The sequence below is a fragment of the Bactrocera latifrons genome, unplaced genomic scaffold, assembly GCF_001853355.1.
Source record: "Bactrocera latifrons isolate USDA-ARS-PBARC rearing strain unplaced genomic scaffold, ASM185335v1 scaffold_63, whole genome shotgun sequence".
Taxonomy (NCBI): Eukaryota; Metazoa; Arthropoda; class Insecta; order Diptera; family Tephritidae; genus Bactrocera; species Bactrocera latifrons.
In genome coordinates this window covers 886,294-914,224 of record NW_017537301.1, presented here as the reverse complement: position 1 = coordinate 914,224, position 27,931 = coordinate 886,294, and the positions used below count along the sequence as shown (strand labels likewise).

Sequence of the window (27,931 nt, the reverse complement as noted above, 5' to 3'; positions counted from 1 at the left end):
TTCTATTAGCGAATCGGTCCAAAAATATTGAAATCATTTCAGAAAAAGTTGGTACTTAAGATTTATATTTTTACTTGGTTAAATTATTACTAGAAATATAATGGAAAACAGCCAAAGTTGCATAGCATATATGCAAAACAGTATTCGGTATAGTTATAGAAATATTTTGTCGAAATTGAGGTAGAAATGGTTATGGAGGTAATTGTGTGTAAGGAAAGTGAGAGATATGTGTAGTATATATAGTACTTGAGATTCAAATATATAATAAAGGTCAAATATATTAATTAATATTTTGAAAGCGAAAGAAACAATAAACAAAAATGGAAAAAAAGAGAGAGAGAGAGAGAGAAAAGACATTTGGATGTGGTTATTGACATTTATACATAGCTTCCGATATGAAAGCATGCATATCAATAGATGGCTCTTAAAATTAGAAAAAAAGATGCAAGTGTTGGGTAAGATGAGAGAGAGAAAAAGAAAGGGATAAAGAAAAGAGCTTCAAATGGAGGAAAAGGCGGAAATTTGTAGAACTGTTGATATTAATATGGAAGTTTGATATTAACTTTGGGAATAAAATTAAGCTCTTTGTTGTGAGTAAGCGTGAAAAGAAGTTGGGAATAATGTTTATGGTTAATCCAGGTTATATGGGGAAGGGGTTGAGAAAAATGGTTATTCATATGAATAAAGTATGTATTATTTGATGTTATTGTAAAAGAATAAATTATATGAGTTGGAGAGTGAACTAAAGATAGAAAAGTTTAGAGATAGACGTCCTAGAAGATGGATTGAGATAGAGGTAAAAACATTGTAGAGGTAAGATTGAAAATGGAGAAATACCATAAATATGAAAATAAGTGAAAAATCCGACTCAGAACAAAAATAGGTTAAAGTTGTGCTTAGACTGCGATGAGTGTTGGATTTGCACTATTTTTGGAAAAGTGATTGATATTGAAAGTGTGTTTTGAGGTTATGGTTGCGGTTGTTGACGTTGCAAAAATAAGATTGAAGAGAAGAGAAGTTAATGTTTAAGTTAAGGTTGGTTTTTAACGTAGGGCTGGAGGTTGAGATTAATATTGATATTGATATTGGTATTGATATTGATATTGATATTGATATTGATATTGATATTGATATTGATATTGATACTGATAGTATTGACGGTTGCGTCGGAAGTCGAAGCAAAAAAAAAATAAGAATATTTATTTTAATCAAACACTAAACCAAAGATTAAGGATTTAAAATAAAATAATGAAGGCCCTTCTATAATAATAATATATTACTTTTTAATTATAATTTATTTTCTGTTATTTTTAACTCTGTCAGCAGATATTTAAAATCTTTATTCTATTTCAGATCCACCTGAAATATCCGTTGAACGTCCAATAGTCTTCTCCGGCGAAGGGCACGAGGCAATGCTGGTCTGCATAGTCCATGGGGAAACACAACCTGAGGTATATTCCACTTAATATTATCAATATAATTAAACCATAAAAATATTTGAATGCCAATTTGAAAGAGTGTTTTGTCTTAAAAAAAAACTGTAAAAACTAAAACTCCCAAAACACTTAACACCAAATAGTCACCACAAAACCAAAAATGCCATTTCTGACTGCATAGCAAAAATTAAATGCTCGCCGCCAGTTCATTAGTGAACGCGACCGTTAGTTGATGGAATTCGGTGTCCTTATGCCCGACCACTTTGCGCATTTAAATGGTTGTTTGCTTACGCGATGTTTATGTCACCAGTTGTTTTTATTTCCTTCGCAATGGCATTTAAAAAAATTATATAGACATAAATATATATACGTGGCTGTATGTGTGCTTATATTTGCTTGTGTGTTGGCAACGCTAGAAATCATCATTTTGATATTGGTATTTACGAGCGTGTCTGCGGTCAATGCACAGAAGCGTGCAGCCGCGAGTCGCACAACTGTCATGAAAATGAATATGAGCGCTGCATTCAAGCTGCCACAACAACAACAACACGAATACTACTACAAACACAAGTGCAAGCATCGCGACACACACACATGCACACGCCATTTGCGCGCGGTTACAACGAAAGTGTGGACAAATAATTGCGTTGGGCGGCAAAAAAAAAACACAGAAAAATGTCAATTGACGAAATTATATGAGTGAAAGGCGCGCTCACTGAAAACTGGCATTTCTATGGAAGTTATTATGCACACTAAATCCCCTACTCAGCCAGCTGGGAAAGCTTTGCGCGCCAACATGCGCCATTTTCACTTTATTAGCGCGGTTTTCTCTGAATCACTTTACTCAGCAGTGCCGCGTATATATATATGTGTGTGTTTGTATTCTATTTTGCACTTTTCATTTGCGCGCTGCTGTCATTACCCGCTCGCAAATGTTTTATTTTCGCTGGGTCACATTGGGCGTGGCAGCGCTTCTGTTGCTGCTCCGTTGCAGAAAACAACATTTCCGCATGCAATTTGTACATTTGCCTTCACTCGACTATTCATTGCATTGCATTGACTCATTCGTTTTGCATTACGCTCGTGTTTATTTATGTTAATGATACACAAGCTAGTATACAATGTGATAGTCCATGCTCGAGGGGTTGAGTTGCTGTGTCCAAATTATTTTACCCACATAAAAATTAAACTTTTTCCAAATATTGCCAACCGTGTATCTCACCTGCTGTGAAGCTTTCACAGCGAAGCTATCACGAATTTGCATTTTAAGTCAATAACTCATTTCCTAAGAATAAAAATTGTTTCATATTATTTAATTGAATTCTACTACACACGCTTACTTACAAGGCATTTATGGCCTCTTTAAAAATTACTCTAAAACCAAACAACATTATAAATGAAGAAAACAACTTTTTTCGCAGTTTTCTCGCGTGCATTCGCTTGCATATCCTCAGCGTATTTTTTAAATGAGCGCAATTTTAATGAGTTCTCACATTTTACTTAGGTATGCAGTGAGTAAAGCGAATGAATACAAATAAGCACATTAGGGTGTGTCCAATTATTTTTACAATTAGCTTGGCTTGTAGAGACTTAATTGTAAAACTACGAATATTCAATTCATTCTTCAATATATATGCAATTCTTTTTGGAATAAAAATTATAAATTACATTTGACGCAGAGCTTCCAATAAAACAGCGTTTAGCTTTCGAAGCTTCCACTCGTATTACTGTAAGTTTTAATAATATTTATACTGCAATTTGAGTTCTAGCGTCCATTGAAAAGTAAAGCTTTCACTGCACAGTTGCATTATTATTTATACTTCCACAAAAATATAAGCTTTAAGCTTTCGAAGCTTTAAAGAATTTCACTGAAATCGTACTGTTAGCCTTCAATCAAATTTTCAAGCTTTATAGTGTCAAAACTTTTACCAATCTTATAGAAAAATTAAAATTTTTTTTTTCATTTATTTAAAATTGATTTTAATGAGTAAAATATATGTAAATACATATATTAAAATATATACACGATAATTATTTGCAATAGTTACCGTTTTTTTGTCATCACCGCTACTACTATATTTAAATTCATCCCCTCCCACGGCATAGCTTAGAGTTTTGTACAATTGCATAATTGTTTTTTATAAATTCTCCCACCCTAATGTTTGCATATATATAACAATTTATATCGGCAAATGTCATGCAACATGGTGAGCATGTTATTTTACCGTTAATTATGTAAATTACCTGAGCGCTAAATTGCATTGCTAACAGCGTGAAAGGTCAGGCAAATATTGTACTTCGCGGCATTCCCTTGAGCCACGAAAGCCGAATGCACATACACATACACAAATGCATGCCATACATATCTACGTATGTAGTTATAAATGTTATGTGAAGTCATGGCGATTTTTCAATGACCCAGACGTAATTTCAGCCGAGTGTCGGTGTTAAGGGAAATGAAAATATTTTTATATATGTATATTTGTATGTATATGCTTAAAAAGGAATTTTTTATTTTGCTTTGAAAGTGGGAAATTTTTAGAAAGTGCAGAAATTTTAATAATACGGCGATCTAATAAAGCTTTTTCCTTTATTCTTTCCTTTTTCTAAAGTTGGTTCGAATACGAAAGTATGGTGTATTCAGTGGACTTAGATCTCACTGGTTAGTTGGTAGTCATAATATAATTTATTTGCTACCAGTATTTCAATGGTGAAAGTACAAATTGAGCAAACTATGTGGAAGGTATGCCCTATCAGCTTAAATGCTCTTAATATAAGCTTTACTGCTAGGTTTCTCAGAGGTGACAGAAATCGCTGGACAAGATTTTAAACGGATTTATGGTAAATCATCCATAGTAAATTTTACTTCAAAAAATGTATTAGTGCTTTATCTAGCTGGCAGTCGGTGCCGCCCTGTAGGTGTAGAGTTTCTCTTGATCGAGCCTGCTGATTGGTTTTATAGCGTCGTCCGTTTTCCCGAGTCGTTTAGCTGGACCCGCTGTTTCTCTTACAACAGACCGCTGTTTTTTTGCTGCAATTCCTTTCTCTATCCGTTTCGTGTGAACTGCTGTCGCGCAGTATAATCGAACTTTCCTTCTCCTCCTTCGTTCGGAGAATCTTGCAAATAGGCCTTTCAGAGACTTTCACAGTTGCTTCATATAAAAACCCATTTATCAAGCTATTAATAAAATTTCTCAAGTCCTTAATAAAGCTCTCAACAAAATAAATTCAAAATTATCTCTTATGATTATGACTTCCTAGCCAAGTTGAGGTTATAAAAAACATGCTTCGAATGTTCGAATATATACAAAAATATGTATGTACATACGTATTTCGGAACACGTGTACTTATTAAGCGATTGTCAATGCCTACTCAAGCAATTCCAATTATGAGAGCCGCCTGAAAGCCTTAAAATTAATGACGAATTTGTCAAAAGCACTTAAAACACGCACGCACATCCATATGCACACACACTCATCACACACACAGAGACACCAAAAAGCATAAGCGCGCATACTGATGACATACCAGCATTGACGAATTGATGAACTCAGCGAGACACACTCGAAAATGTCAGTTAACTAAAAACGCAAAAACACATTAAAGCAACAATAACAACAACAATATCGGCGATGATAATGATTTACCGCATGCTTTCGCACCTATAAAATAGGCCATCAACACCGCCAACATTTTGCATTTGCATTGACGAGCGAGATTGACAGCACAATTTGAATTTGCATTCGTTCAGCTCATTTCGGATATGCCCGCACGCGCTCTTAAGAGCTACACATACGTATTTTTGTCCGCATTTGTGTACGTGTGTCTCTGCGAAGTAAATTACTTTGCAAATTAATTTTCAAATTAGAGCGGCGGATAAGCAAATCGATTAAGCAGCCAACACGACGTGTCCGCCGACGCCTCAAAATCTCCCATGCTCCTCGAGCTGCTGACGGTGCACGCGCTGAGCGGCTATTGGAACGGGTGAAAGAGGTGTGCCAAACACAAGCACACCGCAGAAACACCAACAGATTCATGTAAGATGTACGTGTGTGTGTATGTGTGACGCTCCGAGCTATTTTAATATTTTAATGAATTGATGGATTTGCACGTAAATCAACTCGAAAACACTTGAGCAGCCATTCAAAATGAAAATTGTATGAATAAGCGAGTACGAGTACACACTCGGCTCTGCGGTGTGTCGTTGTGTGCCGAGTGTACAGTTAGACGTTAGCTGACTAAATGCTGGGCTGGCAGACTGCCTGAGCTGATGGCTGACTGTTGGGTTGGTTTTTCGGTTGGTTGGCAGGCTACCAGCTTGCCGCTTTGATTGATTGACTTGCAGACTTGCATGCTGCCTGGCAGATTTCACCAAAGCAGCGCAGCGTCGTTGCGGCAGAGTTTGATGCGGCATTAAGGTGTTATTATTTTGTGCTGCTCGGAAGGCTCCAACTTTGGCACTTGTCTGCTATTATTTTTGTTGCTGTTGTTGACGAGAATAATCAACGAACACATGCGAATTGTGGAAAGTGCTTACATAGACAGACGTATGCCTTGGTGTGTGTGGATTTGTGGCAGGTTGGTAATAACTCATATATAAATCTTATTTGTTTGAATTTCGTTGATCGAGAGATCACAAGTCAAGTGTCAAAATCACTTAAAGCTCTATAGTCTACACTTCTAACTGTACAGTACAGCAAATGTGGCAGCGTGGTTGGCACTCAATAGCGCAAACACTTAACAAACACACACATGCGTGTGACACTTTGGTGAAGTGTCAGTGTTGCTGGAAAAGTACTTTTAAATATTTGAGCAATTAGCAGCAGCAAATTGCAAGCAATTATTATGAGCATATGTTTGTCTAAAACATAACGGTACTTATTAATGTTTCTCAGCCTAACAAAATATAACGAATTGCCACTAAAAGTGGCAGCAAAATTTAATAAATTTTCAACTTGTCTAAACTTACAAATATAACAATAATACCCAACGATTACCCTCCTCCCGACCAACCGACGCGAGTGGCACAATCCGCGTAAGAGCGGAATTAGCCGAGTCATAATGGCAAGAGAATTTTAAGCGTTAAAGCAGTGGAACTTCAGTTTTTGGTTGCTAAAAACAGTTAATATAACCTAAAGCTCGAACTTATTATGGTTCTACCTTTCTGTTAACTGATGAACCCATTTTAGATTTTGTGACACTTACAAGTAAATACAACTTCATCGCTCCGCTGATAAGTGCCGTTACTGATAAATTTTCATCTTTAAGCAAGAAGTTGAAAGTTTGCTTTCGTAGCTGAGTTGTTGGTATCCCTTGTAGGTAGGGTTCATTTTATATACATACATAGTAAACGAGTATGTATATATATGTAAGTCGATAAGTATCAGACACATATTATACATATATGTCGTCTATACTTACAAAACCTAAGTTTAGATTTCAAAATGTAGGCGGAAAAACTCTAAATTACATTCTTACATTATGCTCTTAATCCTAACCTTAAAAAAATGATATTTTTACATATAAATATTATTTGGATATTCATAAGCTGAACTAGATTACTTTTTTTTTCAATTTTCTAGAAATACTTAGTCCATCTGAATACTATAATTTTTAATATATGTAAGTATATTAAAGAATAATTTGAACCTCTTAGTGTGGGCAATAAATCGTAAGACTTTTGAATTTAAACTTCGCGCGAAATGCCCATTCATCGAAATGTTTTTTCTTAGGTCGCGATGACTGTTAGTGACATCTGTGCCAAATACCACATCAAAATAATCATTAGTGTTTAGTATACGCTTGTTTTTCTGTAGTACATAAAGTGCATTCGGCGATTTTTACGAAGAATCAAATTATTCTAGAAAGAAGTTCCGTTAAATTGTATGTGCGGAATCAGATTTCTGGTGCCGAAATGTACAGAATGTTGGAAAAGCCTTCGGTGATAATTGTGCTTGTTGTGAGGAAGTGTTTTTGATCGGTACAAATTATTCAAAGACGTTCGAGAACGTGATGACGACGAACCACGTCCAGGACGGCCATCAATTGATGATCAACACGCCAATAAAATAAACGAATTTGTGTTTGAGAATCAACAATGAAACATTCAGAGTTTTAGTTGGCATCGATGAACTATCAGAAGGATCAGTAAAACTGTCAACAGGGATCATGATCTCAATATTATGCGTCATTTGCGCGAAGGTGTTCGTAAAAAAATACCGGAATTATGGGCCGATAGCTCTTGGTTTTTGCACCACGAGCTAATAATGCACCTTCTCAATAAGTCTTCATGAGTTTTTCGTCAAATATTCAACCAATATTATACCGCAACCATCGTATTTGCCTGATTTACCTCCGTGTGACTTCTCGCTATTGGAAAAATGCGAAAGACCTCTCCGGGGAAACTGTTTATAGTCGATTGAAGTCATTAAACGGGAATCGATAAGCGTATTGAAGGCTATTCCTGCAATTAATATTGACAACTGTTTCGAGCATTTCAAAAGACATTGGAACAAGTGCATTGTAGCCTAATGGGTTAATTTAAGAAGGACGATATAGATTTGGGAATAAATTAAAAATTTTAAAATAATAAATAAGTATGACGTTTTGTATAATTTTTTGATCAAACAAAAGAGACTTATTGGAAAAAGGTTAAGCGAAGTGCCACAAAATGAAATTACCAAATAAAGAAATGAAGTACATTTTTTAATTTGTTCTCAACAAATTATATGAAAGGTATTATTCCAAAATGTCTTTTTTTAATAAAAAAAACTACTGCTTACCGTATTCGCTATACAATTTTTAAGGTATTTCCCGAGATGCACTCTCCAATGCAAAGAAATATGTAGGTAGCATGATGTCTGACGAGACACCTAGCCCATTAAGAGGCCCATTATTAATTCACTGGCAGCAAAGTCACCACACTCTATTATGTTCCCTCTAAACACACCTATATTCCTGACGAAATTCAAGAAGGAAAAAGTTATATTTGTGTAACCTCCGAGGCTCTGTCAGGAGTCCATCGGCATTGGTTGCAATCGTTTCCTATACAAAGCCTTACATTTACATAGAAGATCTTTGCTATTTCATAATTCTTATATCTTGTGTAACGAATCTGCTTTGGGTAAGAAAAATAATCCTTACAAACGTTTTATAGCGCCAAAGCTCATGTGTCGGAATTTTAATACAAGCTGAATTCATCGCTTAAAAATTTACATAATATCAATATGTATTAATACAGTAAATTTAGTTTCTTTCAGTGGTTACTTATTGAGTTTCAATTTAGTCCAGACTATACCCATTATATTCACACACATATCATACTATATAAAATAATACAAAATTTCTTCTTTAAATTGCTTATTAAAGTCTGAGCTAAGTCTTCCATTCTAACAAAAGAGCCTTAATCAGCTTTGAGCAAAACCACTTTCGTTTTATAATTTCTCCTTGGCCTTAATGCATTTAGTTGCATTCACTATATGCGTTTTTACTGTTATGCTACATTTACTATACAGGATTACCTTTGGCGACTAGTCTTTGGTTTACTAATTTTTCTGACTTAACCCATTTTACTTTCCCACTCTTTTGCAAACACTACTACAAACATATATGTATTAAACATATATTATATGTTATATACATACATGCGCATATAAAAGTGTGTTTGTGTGGGATTATTTAATTGTTATCGTTACCTTTTCCGTCAGCGAAGCGTAAAATCGTTTTGTTAAAAGCATTTGCTATGCGAGAGCACACGGCCAAGAGCAGCTCAGAGATTGGCCGCATAGGTTTCCATTTATATCTCGTGCTCTTATAAATTCACTTATATTGAAACGAAAGGAACACTCGCTACGCTGAAAGAGTGCAAGTTAAATGAATAGTGTTAAATAACGAAACGCATTAATTTTAAAATTCCCTCCTAGCGAGATCTAAGAACAGAAAATAGTCGTGGGGGCCAGATCTTGAAAATAGGTGGATACAGAATCAATTTGATTTTTGTTATCGTTTTCACTGATTTGTAACATGGTGCATTGTTTTGCTGAAAAAGTAAGTCGCTGTTGATATTCGTTAGCTTTTCAAGGAAATTAATAAAAATTATTCTTTGTGCATCCCAAAATACAGATGACATAACCTTGACAGCCATCTGTTGTATTTTTCCACATCTTAGAGCGGGTTCATTGTGTGTCCACTCGGATGATTGTGGATTGAACTTCGAAGGGAAATAATGGAGCCACGTTTATATGGTAGAAGCACGCATAATCTCTTTGATCTTATACTCTCAACCCAGCGTGGAGCGTGAAATGAGAGGTGTGATCTCATCTTAAAGATCTGGAGATAAACCAAATGCAGGTGAACAATAAGAAAACGATATTTAGTTATTGACCAGGTACCGTTGGCTTGACGCGATTTCGACCGACTTGATACAGTTTGAACGCCAAAGGAAAATCACTTTTATAATTGTTATCAACCCAAATACGAAATGTTGGAATCTTTATATGTAAGAACTTTTATCGCTCAGTTTGTAAGGCAATAAGCATGCTATAATAATTCGATCTAAATAATTTCTTCGGAGATTGGTCTGTGCCGTAAGCAATAATCCCTGTAAAATTTCGTGAACATTTCTCTTCAACTGAAAAAGATTTCCTTACAGGCATTTGATTCCGATCTTTCAGTTTGTATGGCAGCTATATGCTATACAAGTCCGATATTGGTCTTTCTGACAATAGCGAAAGCTTCTTGGTGAGAAAAGGACGGATCCGAAAATTCAGATCGATATCAAAAAAACTGAGAGACTAGTTCACTTAAATTCCGACAAATGAACATAGGAAAACTTAATATACCCTTATCGGAATATTACCACGGCATGTTTAGGGTATGCGAAGCATAAATAGACATATCAGAGCCAATCTCATTTACGCCTCTTCTGATTAAAAAATGCGTGATAAAAAGTACACGTTCGATATAAGCATGTTAGCAATTTCCTGCAACCCAACCAACAACAAAGTAGAGAAGCGCTTCAAACACGTCGCGTAAGTCCTTTCCCGTTCCTCACAAAAACAAAAACTTTCCCAGTGCACCAAAGTATTTTTCATAAATGCGAACGGATTTTTTAGAGCTTTAAATTCTAGTGGATGCACTCGAGAAACCGAGCAGCATAAAAAGAAAACTGTATTTCACTTTTGCGCCACGCCACTACGTGTACTTCGAAAAGGGTGAATTAGTATGTGTGTGTGCAGCGGGTTAGGGGGTGCTGCTGATTGAAGTTAAATGAAGTACGTGCTCGATAGAAAGTTGAATGAATGCGGTGTACGTGTGTGCACACCGTTGCACCAATATCGCTGCCACATTGGTGTACACGAGGGAACACCTACTTCCCGAAACGCTCTCGAGCGCACAAAACTACGCACTCAGGCGAGCCAAAACGGCGCCGAGGTGTCAGGTATACTACGCCGCTGCTGATTTGCCGCTTGTTGCTGCTGTTGTGCTAGCAAGCCTTTGCTCACCTCTTTCTTAATTTTCCTCCTCATTTATGCACTTCACACTTCAGACGTGCCACTTCGGCGCACTTTCCGACACTCAGCACCTCAGCACCGCAGCTGGCAATTTGTTTGTTGTCACAACTTTATGATTATGCTTGTTCATGTTTCTTCCTGCGYTGTTGTTGTTTCAATTGTTGTTGCAAACATTTTCATTTGGCGCGCGCTAACTCTAAAATGTGTGCGCTCGAAACCTTTCACATATGTATGTATGCGTATATGGCTGTGTGTTTTAATTTGTTTGTATGTATGGGTGTAGAATTGTGGGCATGCGTGTGTGTGTGTGTTCGCTCAAGTTTTTCTGCTTCGCCAGCCGACAATAACTTTTTCGCCAAAGCATAAGTTTGTTCTTTCATCCTCAGCTCACACCTTTAACTTAAAATTTGTGCCTGTATGTGTGCGTGTTTTGTTATTACCCACTGCTCTTTCACACTCGCTCGTTTTTTTGTCTCTTATTTGCTGATTAGTGCTGATTGGTATTTTTCGCTTTGCTGCTCATCAATACTAATTTTCTTGCGCGCCACTCTGCGTCTTCGTCTTCAGCTTTCCTTCTCTGTATGCGCATGTGTGTGTGTGTGTGTGTGACGTGCTCTCAAGTTAAGATTTTTTGTTGCTACCGTCGACTCGCCCACTCACCCGCTGCCGCCAGCGCTATTGTGTGGCAAGTCTAAGCAGCAAAACGCACGTTTCACTTACAAAAGATCGCAACACACACACGTACACATACTTATGTACGTACACTCACACGCACTTAGGAAGCTGTTTCGCAAAGTTTCATTGAAGTTGGTGCAAACGATATGGTGCTGTCAGTCGCTGGTCGCCAGTTGCTATTTGTCATGCCGTGTCACAGATGAAGACATTCGCTTTGCCATTGGCGTTGATGAGCGGCTCACGCAGAACTGTGCTAGGCTGAGCTGAGCAGTAGCGGCTGTGTCCTCATCATCGCACCGGATTGTGGTCGGACATGATGAAAAGCATTTCTAAGCAATACCGCTTACATCCCAATCGCTTACGACTTGCCAACACGCAGACATTCACCGCAACACACAAGCACACATACAGACGTAGCGCTAAACCCCATCCCATGCTTCAAATTAGCTGAGATAAAGAAAAAGCGGTGAATGCAAAGGTTTGCACGAAATGTGAAAAATTAAGCAAGTGTGAAAGATTGATTAGAAACGGCAGTAATTGATGAATTTCTTCGTGGAAAAAATTCAGCGTGCAACAGCAACAACAACCCCTCTAATGTATACATACTATATAAAATATATATATGAGTATTTATTTATGTAAGCTTTGTATCGTGTATTCTACTTTCAAGCGAAAGGTGGCGCAAGAAATCAATCTCAACCGCAAAGTTTAAGTGGCAGGTAACGCCTAAATGATTTTCTCTTGATTTCCTCTTGGTTCTTTTGATTCTTCGAAACCTTAGCAATTCGCAATCAACACATTAATGAGCACAACTTTATGTCAATGAATTGGTTGAATGCTTTAGAAAATAACTTTATTGACTTGAGCACTTCTTTGGGAATTAATTGTATAAATTTGTTAGATTTCTTCTCCAATCACTCTCTAGGTACTAATGAGAATGTCTTTATTTTCACTTGTAACAGAGAGGAGTGGAAAACTTTAGAGACACACTTCACTCCTTTATAATTTGGGGGCATTTTCTTATGGAATATTAGCACCCTCATCATATTCAAAACAATACCTCTTTTGGTGAAGATTTTCAGATCTTCTTGTCATTTTTGATAGAGATTCTGTATTTTCTGGTTTCTAAACTTTTCTTGCAAACATATGTATATCCAGGAACTTCATGCTCTGTTCTCTGTTTTGAATATAATTTAACAAAAAATCAAAACAAAAAAAAAAAAAAAACAAAAAAAAAAAACTAATATAGTTTGCAAGGAAGAGCACGGAGCGGAGATCCGTTGTTCTCATGCGACTAAATACTGCAGAGCTGAGTTAATGTAATAATGAAACAAGATGCATATAAAAATACTGCCTCTCCAAAAGTCAATTGTTCATGTTTGATCCCTACATATTTTTGACTCTGCATATAGACTCAATATCTAACCTAATACATATAGGAATAAAAATCGCTCCTCAGATCTCATGCTTTGAGGCACCTTGATCAACGAATTATTACTTTTACTCATCAAGCATATCTTTAAGGTTGTCTGCTACGCGAGCGCTCTCTGTTCATGGATGAATCCTAATAGGCTATTCCGGTTCATAGGTAAAAAGACCTCTCGAATCTCTGCAAACTAAACGTAAGATCATGACTTAAATTTTAAAAAGAAAATAGAAATCCATTTTTTCCCAAGAAGAACGAAAACTTCCCAGTACATTTTCTCCTCCTTAAGAGAAAGAACTATTTTACTCTCGAACTCTCTTATTTATCCTAGATAAAAACTAAACCAGAGAGAACACATTGGGCGCAGGGCCTACAAATCTGAAACTCCGAGGTCAACGAACCCATATTGTCTATTGGCTCTACATAAGTGTGTATTCATATAGGGTGGATACTTTCAGGGAATTAAGGGCGCAATGAAAACTACCACTACAAAGACTCTAGACTCGACAAAGACTCCGCGACTCCCGCCAATTCACATACAATGAATGATAATGAACTCGGCAATAAGCTGGCCGTTCGTTTTCATTTGTTGTACTAGAATCCTTACAAGTAGCTTTTAAAGCACCAGTGTCCAATTAGTATTTGAGTTAGGTAGCAAAATCTAGATTTCTATGTCGTCTGACGATGCACGATTGGATGTCCGGTATCAGTTTGTGGGTCCACTGTCCTTTGAGTGAGATTTGCTACCGCTGCTGTCATATTGTTAAGCTTTTGACTCTCTTTTGGCTCCTATAGACGGTTTTTATAACTTGTATTCGTCAACATAGATATCAATGGGTATCAATCGTCAGCGTCACTTGATATTGTTGGGATAGCTCTGATAACTCTAAGTATCGACAGCATGTGCAGTATGCTCAGTTTATTGACATATGCTTTAATGCCTAGCGTCTGCAGCCGCATATAATACAACCGAAATTGCCTGCTGGTTAGTTGCAGTATATTTCAGGTGATCCTTAAATTTCAGCCTTGATTCTATTATTCCTCCCAGACACTTTAGTTGGGAATCACACACTCCCCTATAGTGCGAGATATACTTTCCCCCACTTTCCTAGTTTTTATGAGCAAAACTTCTGTCTTTTGCTCAGCCAATTCTAAGCTCATTGAGGAGAATCACGGGCGACGACCAATACAACTTTTTGACATATGCATTATATATGGAAAGAGTTAGAAGTTTTAGTCACAAAAAAAAAAATATATATATATATATACATATAAATAATATATAAATGAGTCTGCAAAACTTTGCTTTATGTTCGCATACCACCAGGTTTGCAAACAATATGGGTAACGCTTTAAAATTTAAGTACGCCACAGCGAATTTCTCTCAATTACATACAAAATATTGAAACCAAAATACTGCGCTCATTTCAAATAGCCGTTTATAAATAAATATTTAAATGCGCTAAGTAAACAGTGGCGTATTTATGACTTTTAAATATATCGTTTACTTAAGTAAGCAAATATCATGCACACATAACCTAAAAATACTGCGTACTTTGCTTGTAAATATTTACTAACTAAAACCAAATTTGTTTCGTTTCTCTTTTCATGACAACTTCACCATATAAATCAATCCAACTGACAACAACTATTGCCGCTGCCTGCTGCGACTACAACGAAAATCAACTAACAAAATTTCAAATTCGAAAAACCGGGGAAAATACCGTTTTTTGGAAATTTACATGCTACACGCTTTTTTTATTACGCCCACAACGTTTATCAAAATGTCAACGCGGGCTTGGGTCTAAACAACAAACACCTTTAAACAACAACGACAAACTCCAATACCGGCTGGCTTGCTGGCTGGCTGGCAATGTAAACAATAACTGTATATTTTTGGCATAAAATAATTTCATCAAAATCAACGCGCAACTTTTGCTGCTAATAAAACACACACACATGCGCTTGCAACACGCTTGTGAATTTATGGCTTGAATGTATGGACCCACGGCTTGAATACGGTCAACAAACGTGTTTATCTCGCCTATGCGACCACGCGGTTACGCCACATCATTCGCACATCTGTATATGTGTTGGGTTTTTGCCCACCTGGCCATCGCGGCCACCGCTGCTGCCACTGTCGTCCGCCAACGCGGCACATCCGACACAAATGCAAATCTCGCCGGGATTGTGTCACATTTGGCTATGCTTTTTATGCACGTCACGTTGTTGCTTTTGTTGGCGGCACACCTGTGCCTCGGCAAATGGAATAAACGTCACAACAATGTCAACAATAACAACTACAACGGATGAAAAAATATATGTAAATAAAATGCTGTTGGGTGACGTCAAAAATGCGCGCTATGTGGACTGACACACGTGCACACCAACGCGCATATGTATGTGTGCTCACACTGATACACTCACACACACACGCCAACACTGACAACAATTTTAATGGAATTTGAACCCTTGGGCTCATCATTCCTGCTGCCACGACGTCTTGAACGTAATCGTGCCTGCCACGACGTGCTCACGCCACTGGGACACCGTTAACAACAACAATACGTACAACATAAATGCACAACTCACGTACTCACACGCTGCCGCCACTTTGCCCGCATATTTGTCACACAACAAAAAAATTATTACATTTCTTGCGCCTACTGTAAATATTTTTGCGCCCACCACTGTATTTCGCACTCATATATTTTTTATTTTTTGTTGTTTTTGTTTTTTTCTTTTTAATATTTTTTGCCCTTCATATTTTTGCCCATATGATTTTTCGTTTTTTGTTTATTTATCCAACGTTTATCTGCAACATTTGGCGCCGCCAACTGCCGCCGCGCGCCGTCCAATTATTTGTCCCACATTTCGCGCACCTGCTGCTTTCATAATCCCGCCGCAACTTCGGGCGCCGTCTGCTTGTCTGCATGGCCGTCTGTCCGCCTGTCGGTTTGCCTGCCCACCCGCGCGTCTGTGTGTGCTCACCTGTCCATCCGCACTTCCGTGCACCCATCATCCGTGCGACAATCTGCGCACTCCTACCCGCTTGCTCATCTCGCCGTCATGTCTGTATGTCTGTGTGTGTGTGCGCTTCCTTCCGGCTGTGTTCCACATGTTTTCCGCCATGCGCCTCACACAAACACGCGCTCGCGCCGTTGATTGCCGTTGACGTTCACTTGACGGCCGCGTACGTGATGCACCTCAACGCGATGTGCTTACTTACGGTTACCGTTAATCCGCGCCACCACTCACCACTCTCCGTTCACCGCACGCGGCTCACTTCTGACACTTGTTTGCTGTGCGCCGCCCACTTTTGATGCCCGCCATATGTGTTTGTGGACACTTACGCGGCACACACGTTATGCCTTCGCCGCCATGTTTGCGGTTGCTTGGCGATTGTCATATTTTCCGGCTCAACTTCAACTGCGCCGTGCTCATATCGCTTATTGTTTATCTTTTGCGTTCGTCGCCCTTTCGGTAACGCTCTGCGCTGACTTTATGTACTTCGGCGAAATCACCATAATTTGATCAATCCCTTTTCCTGTGAACAAAAAAAAAAAAAAAAAAAACAACAACACACACACGCATAAACAATATTTTGTTGGCTGCGCGTGTCTTCCACACCATTCTGCGTCACTGCGCTCACTACCTGCCTCTTTCGACGCCGTCGTTGAAACTTGCACGTGTGTTTATTGTTTTCTCTCCTGCATTTATTTACTTAACACCTTTAAATTGTGGCCCGGATACATGTGCTCACACACACACACCCTCGAAAATGCGAATCTACATCAATACGAACCAACAAAATGACCCCCACTTTCAACTCCGCGTTAATCGTCACACTTGCCGTCGCGTTTCCATTTGTCTTTGTTACCCCTTACTTGCTTTTGCTTAAACTTGCAACACCGTTATACTGCGCTGTTATTAACGCGCTTCTCCCTGCAAATATTCGCATCCAATTCCCTCCCTTGAAATATTATTTACGCTCTACTTAACATTCTTTTAATCAAAATATCCTGTGACCCCTTAAAATTTCCACGAAAAATGCATCTACTTGCCACACTGCTGCCGAAATGCTGTCGATATTACGGTTACGCTGATACAGGTGCTTTGGTTCAAGGACACCATGCAACTGGACACCACCGAACGTCACATCATGGAGAATCGCGGCTCACGTCACACGCTGATTATACGGAAAGTACATCCTCAGGACTTTGGTAATTATTCTTGTGTGGCCGAGAATCAGCTGGGTAAAGCACGAAAAACTTTGCAACTGAGCGGGAAACCAAACATTGCCGTCTTCAATTCGCCGCCAGTCAGTCAGTATAAGGACAGGTAAGTGGCTCATAAACGCAAACGCAAACAAATATACATTAATACATGCACACACACAAATATACATACGTATATACGAGTATATACGTACGCAACCACTTTTACCCATAAGATATATGCCTTGCTTAAAACTCGTAAATTTAAGCGCATTTGAGTTAACTGCGTTCTTTAGCTCCGCACTCTCTTCAAGCAAGCGCTTGTTTGTGTATGCGTATGCGCTGGAGTTGAGATAATACAATTGCTCACGAACTCATTACGACGGTAAAGCGGAAGTGATAAGAAATGATGCTGCCACAAAAGTTTTGAGTTAAAAGTACCATCTGGCATTAAATCCCTCCCACGCAGACGCACTTACATATCCTTGTTACTATACTTAAATATATGTACTATACATTGTATATATATGCTAAGATTATATGATTTCAATATATTGAACCTAGATAGCATAACGAACTCTTGTAAAATTTTAGTTAAGACTTACTTCAGTCGTACTTATCTCTGTGGAATTAAACACTTTTCTTATCTAGAAATAGGAAAAATCACGTACGCGGTAAATGTTCCGCGTACGTATCAATCTGAACAACTTTGACTAAGAGACTGTAGCTTGAAATCTGAAAGAAATTTACTGATAATTTTTCAGAATAGGTCAGATCGTATACTAAAACGTATATCTCCAATACAACCGATTATTCAGTTTTTTAAATCCGACTACTGTCAGGCTTATTTATGACGGGATTAAAGCTGGCGGTGGGGATTGGTGGAGAAGTACACTGCGGGAACTATCAATCAGCTTCAATTTTAGGCTTCCTAACTATTGCTGCGTCTTCCGAACGATTGCTGCCATTAAGGTGGTAAGGAAGTGTACTTCAGTCTTAATAACTGCGGCTTCTAGGGGCTCACTACTGGATTGTTGGACCTCAGATCAAGTCAGCAAGCGCTAGTCGTCTACAAGCAGCTGTGAAGGCATAACTCCTTCTGGTCCGAGTAAGTCGAGGCGAAATAGAAATAAAACACCTAAGCAGATTACCGATAGGTTCAGGGGATTTTCCCGATAGTTATGAACCAACAAATAAGTGGGATCCGTCCGTCATCATGTCCATCTATCCGTCCGTGCAAGCTGTAACTTGAGAAAAGTTGTGATCTTGATGAATCTTGGAATGCACGTTCCTTAAAAAAAACAGTTAAGAGTTCGTAGAAAGAAGAAGAAAAGAAAGTTAGACAATCCTGTATGTTAAATCTCCCATACTGCTTTGACACTGAAGCAAAATACCAACTTTAAGTCCTTGGCGATGCTTAGATAACAACTATAATGAACATTGAAATCGCATTTTTGCTAAAGCAAACACCGTGGTTGAGTAGAAAATCATCATGGCATCTATTATCTTAATATCATATTGTCAAATGTTTTCTCTTACTCCATATAAGAATTAATATATTAGCTATTAGCTCCTCTTTTAACCATTCGTCAGCAAGACCACGCCCAGTGTAAGGAAAGAACTTCAAACTTCTTTCTAAAAACTACAAAAAATATCTATCGTGACCTAATTCTCCTTGACTGATTTTTAGATATGTTGTATGTGATCATATGTGAAGTAAGATACAAATTTAATATGAAGTCATTAATTGATATTTTCTATCGAAGAACTATGTGGTCAAACATTTCATTCACTTCTCTAAGGGTTTCTTTAAGTTAAAATGTTAATGTATAAATTGAGCACATATTAAAAAGAAAAATTTAAAAAAAAATTAACTATTGTTTAATTTATTATAATTTAATTTTTATCACATTATTATTTCTGTGAGTTTTGTTTGATGAGGTTATAATTTACCTTAGTGGTTGCTGCAGATGAGAAGATCTAAAAAACTTGACTGCAAATAAATTCATTTATCATAATTTATTCTACTTGTATTAAGTATACTTCAAATATTTTAGAAGAATTTTGCCTAACCAGACTTTAGAAACCCTGCATTCTTGCCATCTATATAAAATGGCTTACTTCGCTTAAATTTTAATCTAATACTCTACTTATTCCAAACCATAACCATTAATGCTTTAATTTAAGTTCAAACGATATTTTACTTTATCAAATTTTAGTACTAACGCATTGCAGCCGATGTTTCTGTACAATTTTCTCAATTGGTTTCCGAAGCATTTCACTTTTATTGCGGCCATAAGCTGATTTTATTAAACACCAATACTATTCACCAATCGCAGATAGTTTTATCTACGTTTTGCCAATTACTTCGGTAATTCTGTTACTCATTTATGTGAGTGAGGCGAGGCAAGCGGCGAAGCGGCGAAGCTGTGGAATATTAGAATGTTTACGCATTAAGTTTTCTGACAAAATAAAAGGCAAAAATATATGGTATAAGAGAGTGTAGTAAACATATTCTAATTAATGAGTGAGTGTCAATATACAAAGCAGAGATAAACGTTTGTGCAAAAGATACTTCTAATTAAAAGTTACTCATACGCCACGCACCAACGCACACACTACTAACTAAACGAAGCAAAAATGTTGGAATATATTTATTTGTATACATAAGTGCTTGAAATTAAGTTTACCACAGTGTTGAGGGAAAAATTAGTGTTGGGTATAGTGAACCAAGGCCATATGTATCGAACTATTTATGAGATTGGAGTTACTTGGTGCAGGTTCTTGGACAAAAAGTTCCTTTAAGCTAGACAAACTTATTGTTTTGGCAGCAGATATAATTACTGTCGTTACTTGGATCTAAAATGTATTCATAACTTATTCGGTATTTATACACAAGAGATGTTGTCATCTTCCATGACTCTGTACCATATAGCAGGACGGGCATAATGAGTGACTTATTGAATTTGGTCTTTGGCCGTCGAGAGAGAACTTTATTTCTCATTTCGACTTCAATCCGTCTCAGTCTGTCTTAGCACCTGTTGGCAAGAGTAATTTTTTGCATTGGATTTCGAGGTTATCGTTGTTGTTGGTGATAATTCTGGGTAAAATAAGAATATTTTTTTCGGAAGTCTCTTCCTAATATATATAGAATGTCCAAAAAGTCTTGCGGTATTTTCGGTAGTTGGCGCTGAGAGCGCATAGTTCTAGTTTTATTCGTCGCATCGGGTCATGCTATACTTTTTGGAAAGCTCATTTCACGCGCTAATACGTGTTTGATTGATTGTCGTTTCTTTTAAGTCGTTTGTGAGTTATAGCGTCGCAAACATGGAGCAAAATAAAGAGAAAATACGGCATATTTTACCGTACTACTACGATAAAGGCAAAAATGCATCTCAAGCCGCCAGTAAAATTTGTGCAATTTATGGACCCGATACAGTTTCCATTTCCACCGCACAACGATGGTTTCAACGTTTTTGTTCTGGTGTAGAGGTGGTCGAAGATGTGCCACGCTCCGGAAGGCCTGTCGTCGAAACTTGCGATAAAATCGCTGAATTGGTCGAAAGAGAGCGGCATAGTAGCAGCCGCAGCATCGGTCAAGAGCTGGACATGAAAAAAAATTTTATGAACAAATGAAAATTCAATAAAAATACCGCAAGAAATACCGCAAGACTTTTTTGACAACCTAATATATATATMTATAGATTTAAATAAATATATATCGCACAACTATTACCTCATACTTCATTCTGAACAATCGCGTAAAAATCGTAGTAATATGAATATGAAATTTTTGCCCACTCGCTGTTCGCCTGCTTTTATTTATTTCTCTCCACTATACTATTTACCATGAACTCTTCAATGCTTCCGCAGCAGGCAATTACTAGTTGCCACATTCACTCGTGCAAACATAAAAAGTGTGCCAATGAAAAAGTTCTGAAGCACTAAGCAAGTAGCAATAAAAATGATTATTAACAATTGTCGGGCAAAAAAAAGAAAAAAATGAAATAATATAATAAAATAAAGTGAAATGAAATCAAATTGGCAGACAGTAAAATGTTGCAATAGCGGCATTAATATTTGCACACTAAAGTCATGGCAAAGGTCATACATAGACTACATATACTATACACAGATATATTTCTGCAGGCAAATGACGATAGTTTTTCAGATAAGAGCATTCTCACAATAAGAGCTGGCAAACTTTTTGCATGCAAAATGAAATTTAGACAATTTGGCATGTCATTGTTATTGCAAATAAATAATTTAGAAAAGTTCGTGACACTTTCAAAACAGTCACTTTATGTAGATAGTTTCTTATGACGTCTTTTAGAAAATTATTTTTTTGGTCATATTTTTTTAATACAATATAAGTTAAGCGCATTTATGAAAATTTCAAAAATTTAACACGTTTTTCTAGAAACTTTGTGTTCAGAGACAATAAAAAAAATTATCCCAAACGACTGGACTGATTATTTCAAGGTAGCAAGATAATTTTGCAAAATAAAAAAAATAAAAAGTATTATAGTAAGATGAAACAAAAAATAAATTGCTAAGTTTGGGTGGAACCGAACATTTTTTAGCCGCGAAACTTGAAATACTTGTAGTCAAAGCCAGGGAAATACCTTACTGATGTAAAACTTTAACCGTAGGATCAGAATCCAAGATATTTATTTATATACACTAACCAACATATTCGGCATAAGATTTGTTAAAATACGAAAAAGTATGGGTAGTAGGGGTAGTATCTACCCAATTTTATCTAGTAACAATTTTAATGTCATCATCAATGTGTCTTCAATTGTTTTACGGCTTCTTACTAATATTGGTACTGAGTCCATTTATTCGGTATTTAGGGGCTTGAACAGTTTTGGCTGGATTTGGACAATTTTTAGTGCTAAGCTTTTATACTTTATAGGAATTAACTATTAATGCAAAATTTTATCCCGTTATATTAACTACTTCTTGATTTGTGTACTGGAAAGTGAATGGACTAAGTGGAATTTTAAGTGTGTTGTATGGTAAGTAGGCGTGGTTGCACTTCTATTCCGCCCATTTTGAAGAATGCCACGTACTAAAGGTAGTCGAAATTGGTGTGTCGGGTCCCGAGATTTGGGATTTCATCAAAAAGTGGGCAATGCCATGCCCATTGACCAATTGTCACACCAGCTCTCATAAAGCCCTTGCATACGATCTCGAAGGTAAAATTGTATGTCTCAGGAGCATTTAGTTATGATTATTTGCGCTTTTAGTAGTTTTTAACAGTACCGTTATATAGGGAGTGAGAGGGGTTTATCTTCCGATTTCACACTGTAGATAGGAGTTCTTCTAATATTTGAGCTGGGTTAATTTGATCGCACTCAGCTCCTGTCGATGATAGAGGTCAAATGCAATTTTCATAATGTTATTTTTCGCAATGAGTCACCAATTTTCCCATTTCCCATTAAAAATGCTTAAATCTCAAAGAAACATAACAAATGACGTGGAAAGTATTACAAAAAAAAAAAAAAGTTATGTACGAAAGAATATTTTTAAAGTCATTTCGAAATAATTTGTGCTAATAAAACTGCTATGCACCCACTTATACTATGATTGTCTAGACTAATACATACATATGAGCATGCAACTGAGCGCAGCAGGAAGCTGCCCTGAAATTCATTGCAAAACTCATTGCTCACCGCACATTTCACGCACAAGCGCATCGAAAGTGTGCAAATTACAGCGGCAATGATGCAGCGATGGTGACAATCACTACGACAACAACGCCGTTAACAAAAAACGGTCGTTGCAACCAACCGCATGCCAACCACCGGTGCGTATAAGTAACTTTCTGCGCTGCTGAAGCAGTCTGCTGAGCAAAAAGTGAAAAAAAACTGAAGAAAAATGAAGTTGTGCAACTTAATGTTGACGTTTATGGTTGAGCGCCGACGTTGTGTCACGGGCTGTGGCAATGTGGCAGGCGTGCGCAACAAAAACAAGCAGTGCAAACGCATTTTCACTGCAACCGCGTAGCATTAAAGACACTCACACACACACACCATTGTCTGGCAGTTCGGCGCACTTGCGAACGCTTTTAATGAGTTCTTTCACATTTGCTTAGTTTCCTTTGCTGGCGTGTGTCAAATCGTTAAGTTGCCTGTGTGGTTGCAGACAATCGGTGCTTTTATGCTCCTATGCTCGATTGTGTGCATATCTAACATCGTTTTGCTTACAAATAATGCGCTTTGGCTATCACGCTGGTCCGCGCCGGCCGCACTCCTCTGTTGTCGGAGACTTTGTCAGTCTCGGAAAATGCTATTACACCAGCGTGTCATTAAGTTTTATTTCTTGCGTTGCAATAAATGCAGCGACGGCAATATAACTTGATAATAAGCCAATGGACAATGTAGATAAAATACAATTGAATTCATATACTTCGAACTCGAAATTTTTTATTGTTTTAGGATTTTATGGTTTCTTTGAAAATACAGAGCGAAATGAGGTACAGTTCGAAAGTTCTGTAGTTGAATAAATAAGTTGAATCAATGTATATATAGGCTTCCAAAGACAAAATTTGTCTACGAGAATACAGAAATAGAACTAGAACTGACCCTTAACAGCTAAGCAAGAAGTATTCAAATTAAGATTGGTTAAGAAAATCAGCAATTTAATCTCTTATGAAAAATCCGATGAAGGTTCATATCTTACAACTATTAGCCAGTTTCGAACTACCTAAATATGTAATGGACAACCCTCAGTGTCACCTGATCAAATTTTGCTGGGACTGCTAGACAACTATTTCACGTATTTTAATATTATACAAATCTTAATTCTTCAAAATAGACTCCTGAACCACTACAAGCATGCCAACATACACATATTATAAGCTGCGGCTGAGACGGCCTTCAGTTTTGGCTCATTTTTGGTACACCATTCGCTAGAATGTCGTGCAGTTTCAACGTCATATTCATATATTCACTTCTCGTCACCAGTAAAAATATTCTTGATGACTGCTGGGTGTTGAGATCTCTATTTGACGTCGGTTTTGCAAAATGCCAATAAATATTCGCACGAGGCTTGCAATGACACATATTATAAACAAATCTTTGACCAACATGTGTTGAGTCAATCCATAACAGATTTTGTGATCCTCTCCTATCTGTATGATGGCAACCCGACGACTTTCAAGTGCAAGTTCTTCAACTTTCTCACTGTAAGAAACAATTATCAATTATGATTATCGATTTTAGTTTATTACCAGTCCGGGTCAAATTTGATCAGATGGAATATTTTGCCTTGAGCTAATTTTTAGCTAACCTTTAGGTAGATGACAGAGAAAAAGGATTGAAAAGATATATGAAACACGAAACTATGAACAAAAGATCTTTATATGGTAAATGCAAATGAACTTGTGATTAGGTTAGGTCATAAAGTTTATCAAAAAATTGCTGACAAAAGCTTTATTGGATAGACGCCGCTTACGCATTTATAGTCGAGTTTATAACAGCGGGCTGTTTTCTTCCTTTCATTGGAGATGTTTTTTTATTTGGCGAATCTCAAAACCAGTGCAAAATTTCTGGCTACCCAGAGGTTACTTGGTCGAAAGCAGGAAGTCGTGAGGTACTTGAGCCATATTAAAAGGAATCGTTTCTGGCAACACTCAAGTGAACGGCGCTCAGAAAACTTTTCTCAGTTAGTAGTAACACAAGTGAGTTAAATTTAGAACAATTAATTAAAGAGGGAACTTAACTTTCACTAAATTCAGCAGAAACAATGTTTGCATACGAGTGCAGTTAACGATTTCTTACACTTTGCTCCCTTCTTTTTAAGTCATCACAAACTAAGGTCAATCAGCTAACGGGAACTTTGTGTGCATTGATTGCAAGAGTAAAGGATTATGCATGCAACAAATTGCCAGCAAGCAAAGGACTCAGCTAACTTGAAGTCGAATTGCTTATTTAACCTCCACAATGACAAGTGGGCGGCTGCTTGAGGCACTTAACTGAAACTCACAGCTGCTCTTCTCAAACTCTCACACACCCAGCGCGCAAGTACAGTGCGCTGCCTTTTGAAAGCTGATGCGTGTGTGTGTATGAGTGTGGTGTTCGGTTATCCGCAGCACTTCTGCGTGCAACTGCAACAAAGTCAATGCACTGGCATGTGGCCGCCTGCAACCGTCATTGTTTTCGCACTTCAGCTTCTTAACAATGCAAACATTGTCTATGCCACCGCCACACTCCCTCGCGGCATGCGCCGGCTTGTGCTCAGCATCTTGGCGACCATTTGCCAGCGGGAATTTGCGCTTGACTTTGATGTCTGCGGCGCTGCGAAGAATGACTTTTTCGACATCAGCTCGACATCAACATGGTGATACTGCAGTCAAATGCCTCGGTGGTGGTGTTTGTTGTTGTTCTTGTTGTGTGGCGGCCATTATTGTTTCGCCAATAGAAGCGGGAACTTCATTAACTTCGCGCTCCGCTGCCGCTGCCCGCTTTCGGCCCACTCATTGAGTCAGCAGCTCGACAATGCGATTGTTATGTTGCATATAAAGACAGCGATAACAACAGCTCACATGTTATATATACACGCCATTGAGTGGATCAACGGCATTCCTTGATTGCAAGTTTGTATGCATAACAATACCGTTAGTATGCGCTGGCATACACAGCATTACAGTTTCTCTTTTATTATGATTGCCACTAACATCTTGTCTCGTTTTTCTGAATGCTTTCTTGCAGATACAACATTTCTTGGACCGTGGACTCACACACACCCATCGAAGAGTACAAGCTGTCCTTCCGAAGGTTGCCGCAAGGACACGAGGTCGATAACTCCATCGATACGCACACCGGCTCGTCATCCTCCTCGACGCTGCTGCAGATGTATGGCGGTGGCGGCGGCGTCGGAGGTGGCAGCATGGGTGGCGGCTTGCTTGGCAGCCAGCACAATCATCGTCTCGGCAGCGGTTTGGGCGCCGGTCTCAGCAGCTACGGCAATGTGATGCACTGGGGTCGTAACGATTGGCGCGATGTGGTGCTCGCTGCGATGCCATTGTCACATCATTACACCCAGGGGATGAGTTATATGATACGCGGACTCGATCCGGACCAGCACTACGAGGCCACCGTGCAAGCAAGGTGAGTACAAAGTTAGCGTCATGAGGCGGACAAACCGAGCCAAGTATTTTGTTCGTGAAATCCTTACAACAGTTGCCGCGTGTTGCATGCATAGCGAGTGTTTTGCTGTGCCTCAACTCTATAGCCACTGGTGTGGTGTAACAGTTTACTTGTCTCTCATCTAAGTTCTGCTTTTCAGCTGAAGTTCACTACTCCTTGAGTAGACATAGCAATCAATACTTCATTGCTTGAGTATAAGACAACAACAACGTTTAGCTTTTGTTTTTGTGATTTTCAATACACGCGCAAGGACTTGTTGTCACTTTACAGCTGTTTCCCTATTATTATAACCACTTTTGCCTTTTTCATTGCCGTTGTTGTTGCTCTATAAGTTCTGGCTGCATGTGACGCTTGAAATTCCTTCCCCTTCAGCGCTTTTATTGTTGCAAATTGATTGTTTATAATGCTCAAGCTCTTGATCAGCAGCTTTTGTTAGCTTTCGCGTTTTCACATTAACAATTTGCAACGTTGCCGCACACTGCTGTTCCATTGCTTTTGTAGCTGAAGCAAGCGGCATAACAACAACAGCGTAAACCATTACAATGGCGACATGACACGCTAAGCGCTGCACTCTGGTAGAATCTCTGTAGCAGCGTGTTGATTTAGTGCAAGATTTCGCTCGGCTTGCCGTGGGGTATTTCTTTGATTGCTCGCTGAATTTGATTGAAACTGATAGGTGCCGTGCAACAGGCGGAAGTGTTGCGTAAATACTAGTACACTTCTATAAAAGCCCTCGTCCCTATTGGCAAAAATTAGGGACAGCTTCACAAACTTTTTTCCAGACGAATATTTTAAAGGAAAATCATTCGCTGTAGACAGAGACAGCTAATAATCACTTGATGCAGGGGTTGGATAAATTGAATGTACAAGGATCTCCCAACCAAGCGCACGTAGACTCTGCCAAGGCAATTTAGAAATATTTGTCGCGCCGTTGCCTTGAACACAATTTCTTTCATATTGAGCAAAGCTGGCCACGTCTGTACATGGCCCGAGTTAAAAGTGTGTCTTTAGAAGAGCAGAACCAAACACATAGTAATACCTTTTTAACTGTCAATTCTTGCCCCGATTCCACCACAATCGTTTTCACTTGACATTGTTATATCTATACCTATTCTTCTTCACCGGCAATCATCTGCTGGCGCCGGTGGACATTGCCAGCAGGTTCTTTGCTGCGAAGTGCACCCTAACGCTCAGCGAAGTTGGGTATATGAAAGAAAAAAGAAAACAAACGCACAAAGATACGCCGAACTTCTCTTCTTCTTCAACTGCAATCCAAAAAACTTGGATCGCAGCGTCGCAGAGGCCACTCCGTGGTGCATCTTTGTTTGTGCACATACCGACAGGAGATGTGTAAATGTGGGAGAGTCACTGGAGTAGAGGCGCACCGAGCTTTTACAATGATGGGTCGAAGCTTGGAGGGAAGTTTGGAGATGGAATTTTCTGTAAGGAGCTGTCTATCAATTTTAACTCTAGACTACCGGACCACTGTAGGGTTTGCAGACAGAAGTG

The 27,931-nt window shown here is 38.3% G+C and overlaps 1 protein-coding gene across 2 annotated transcripts in view; it reads left to right on the top strand.

The window, feature by feature from the left end:
• The window catches only part of LOC108975285 (hemicentin-1), a 449,942-nt gene that overhangs the window by 398,372 nt on the left and 23,639 nt on the right, over positions 1-27,931 (top strand). For both annotated transcript variants that reach the window (XM_018943659.1, XM_018943658.1), the window contains exons 8-10: positions 1,354-1,451; positions 17,162-17,391; positions 25,985-26,383. In XM_018943659.1, the coding sequence (XP_018799204.1) occupies positions 1,354-1,451; positions 17,162-17,391; positions 25,985-26,383 (727 nt within the window). The remainder of the gene's footprint in view (positions 1-1,353; positions 1,452-17,161; positions 17,392-25,984; positions 26,384-27,931) is intronic.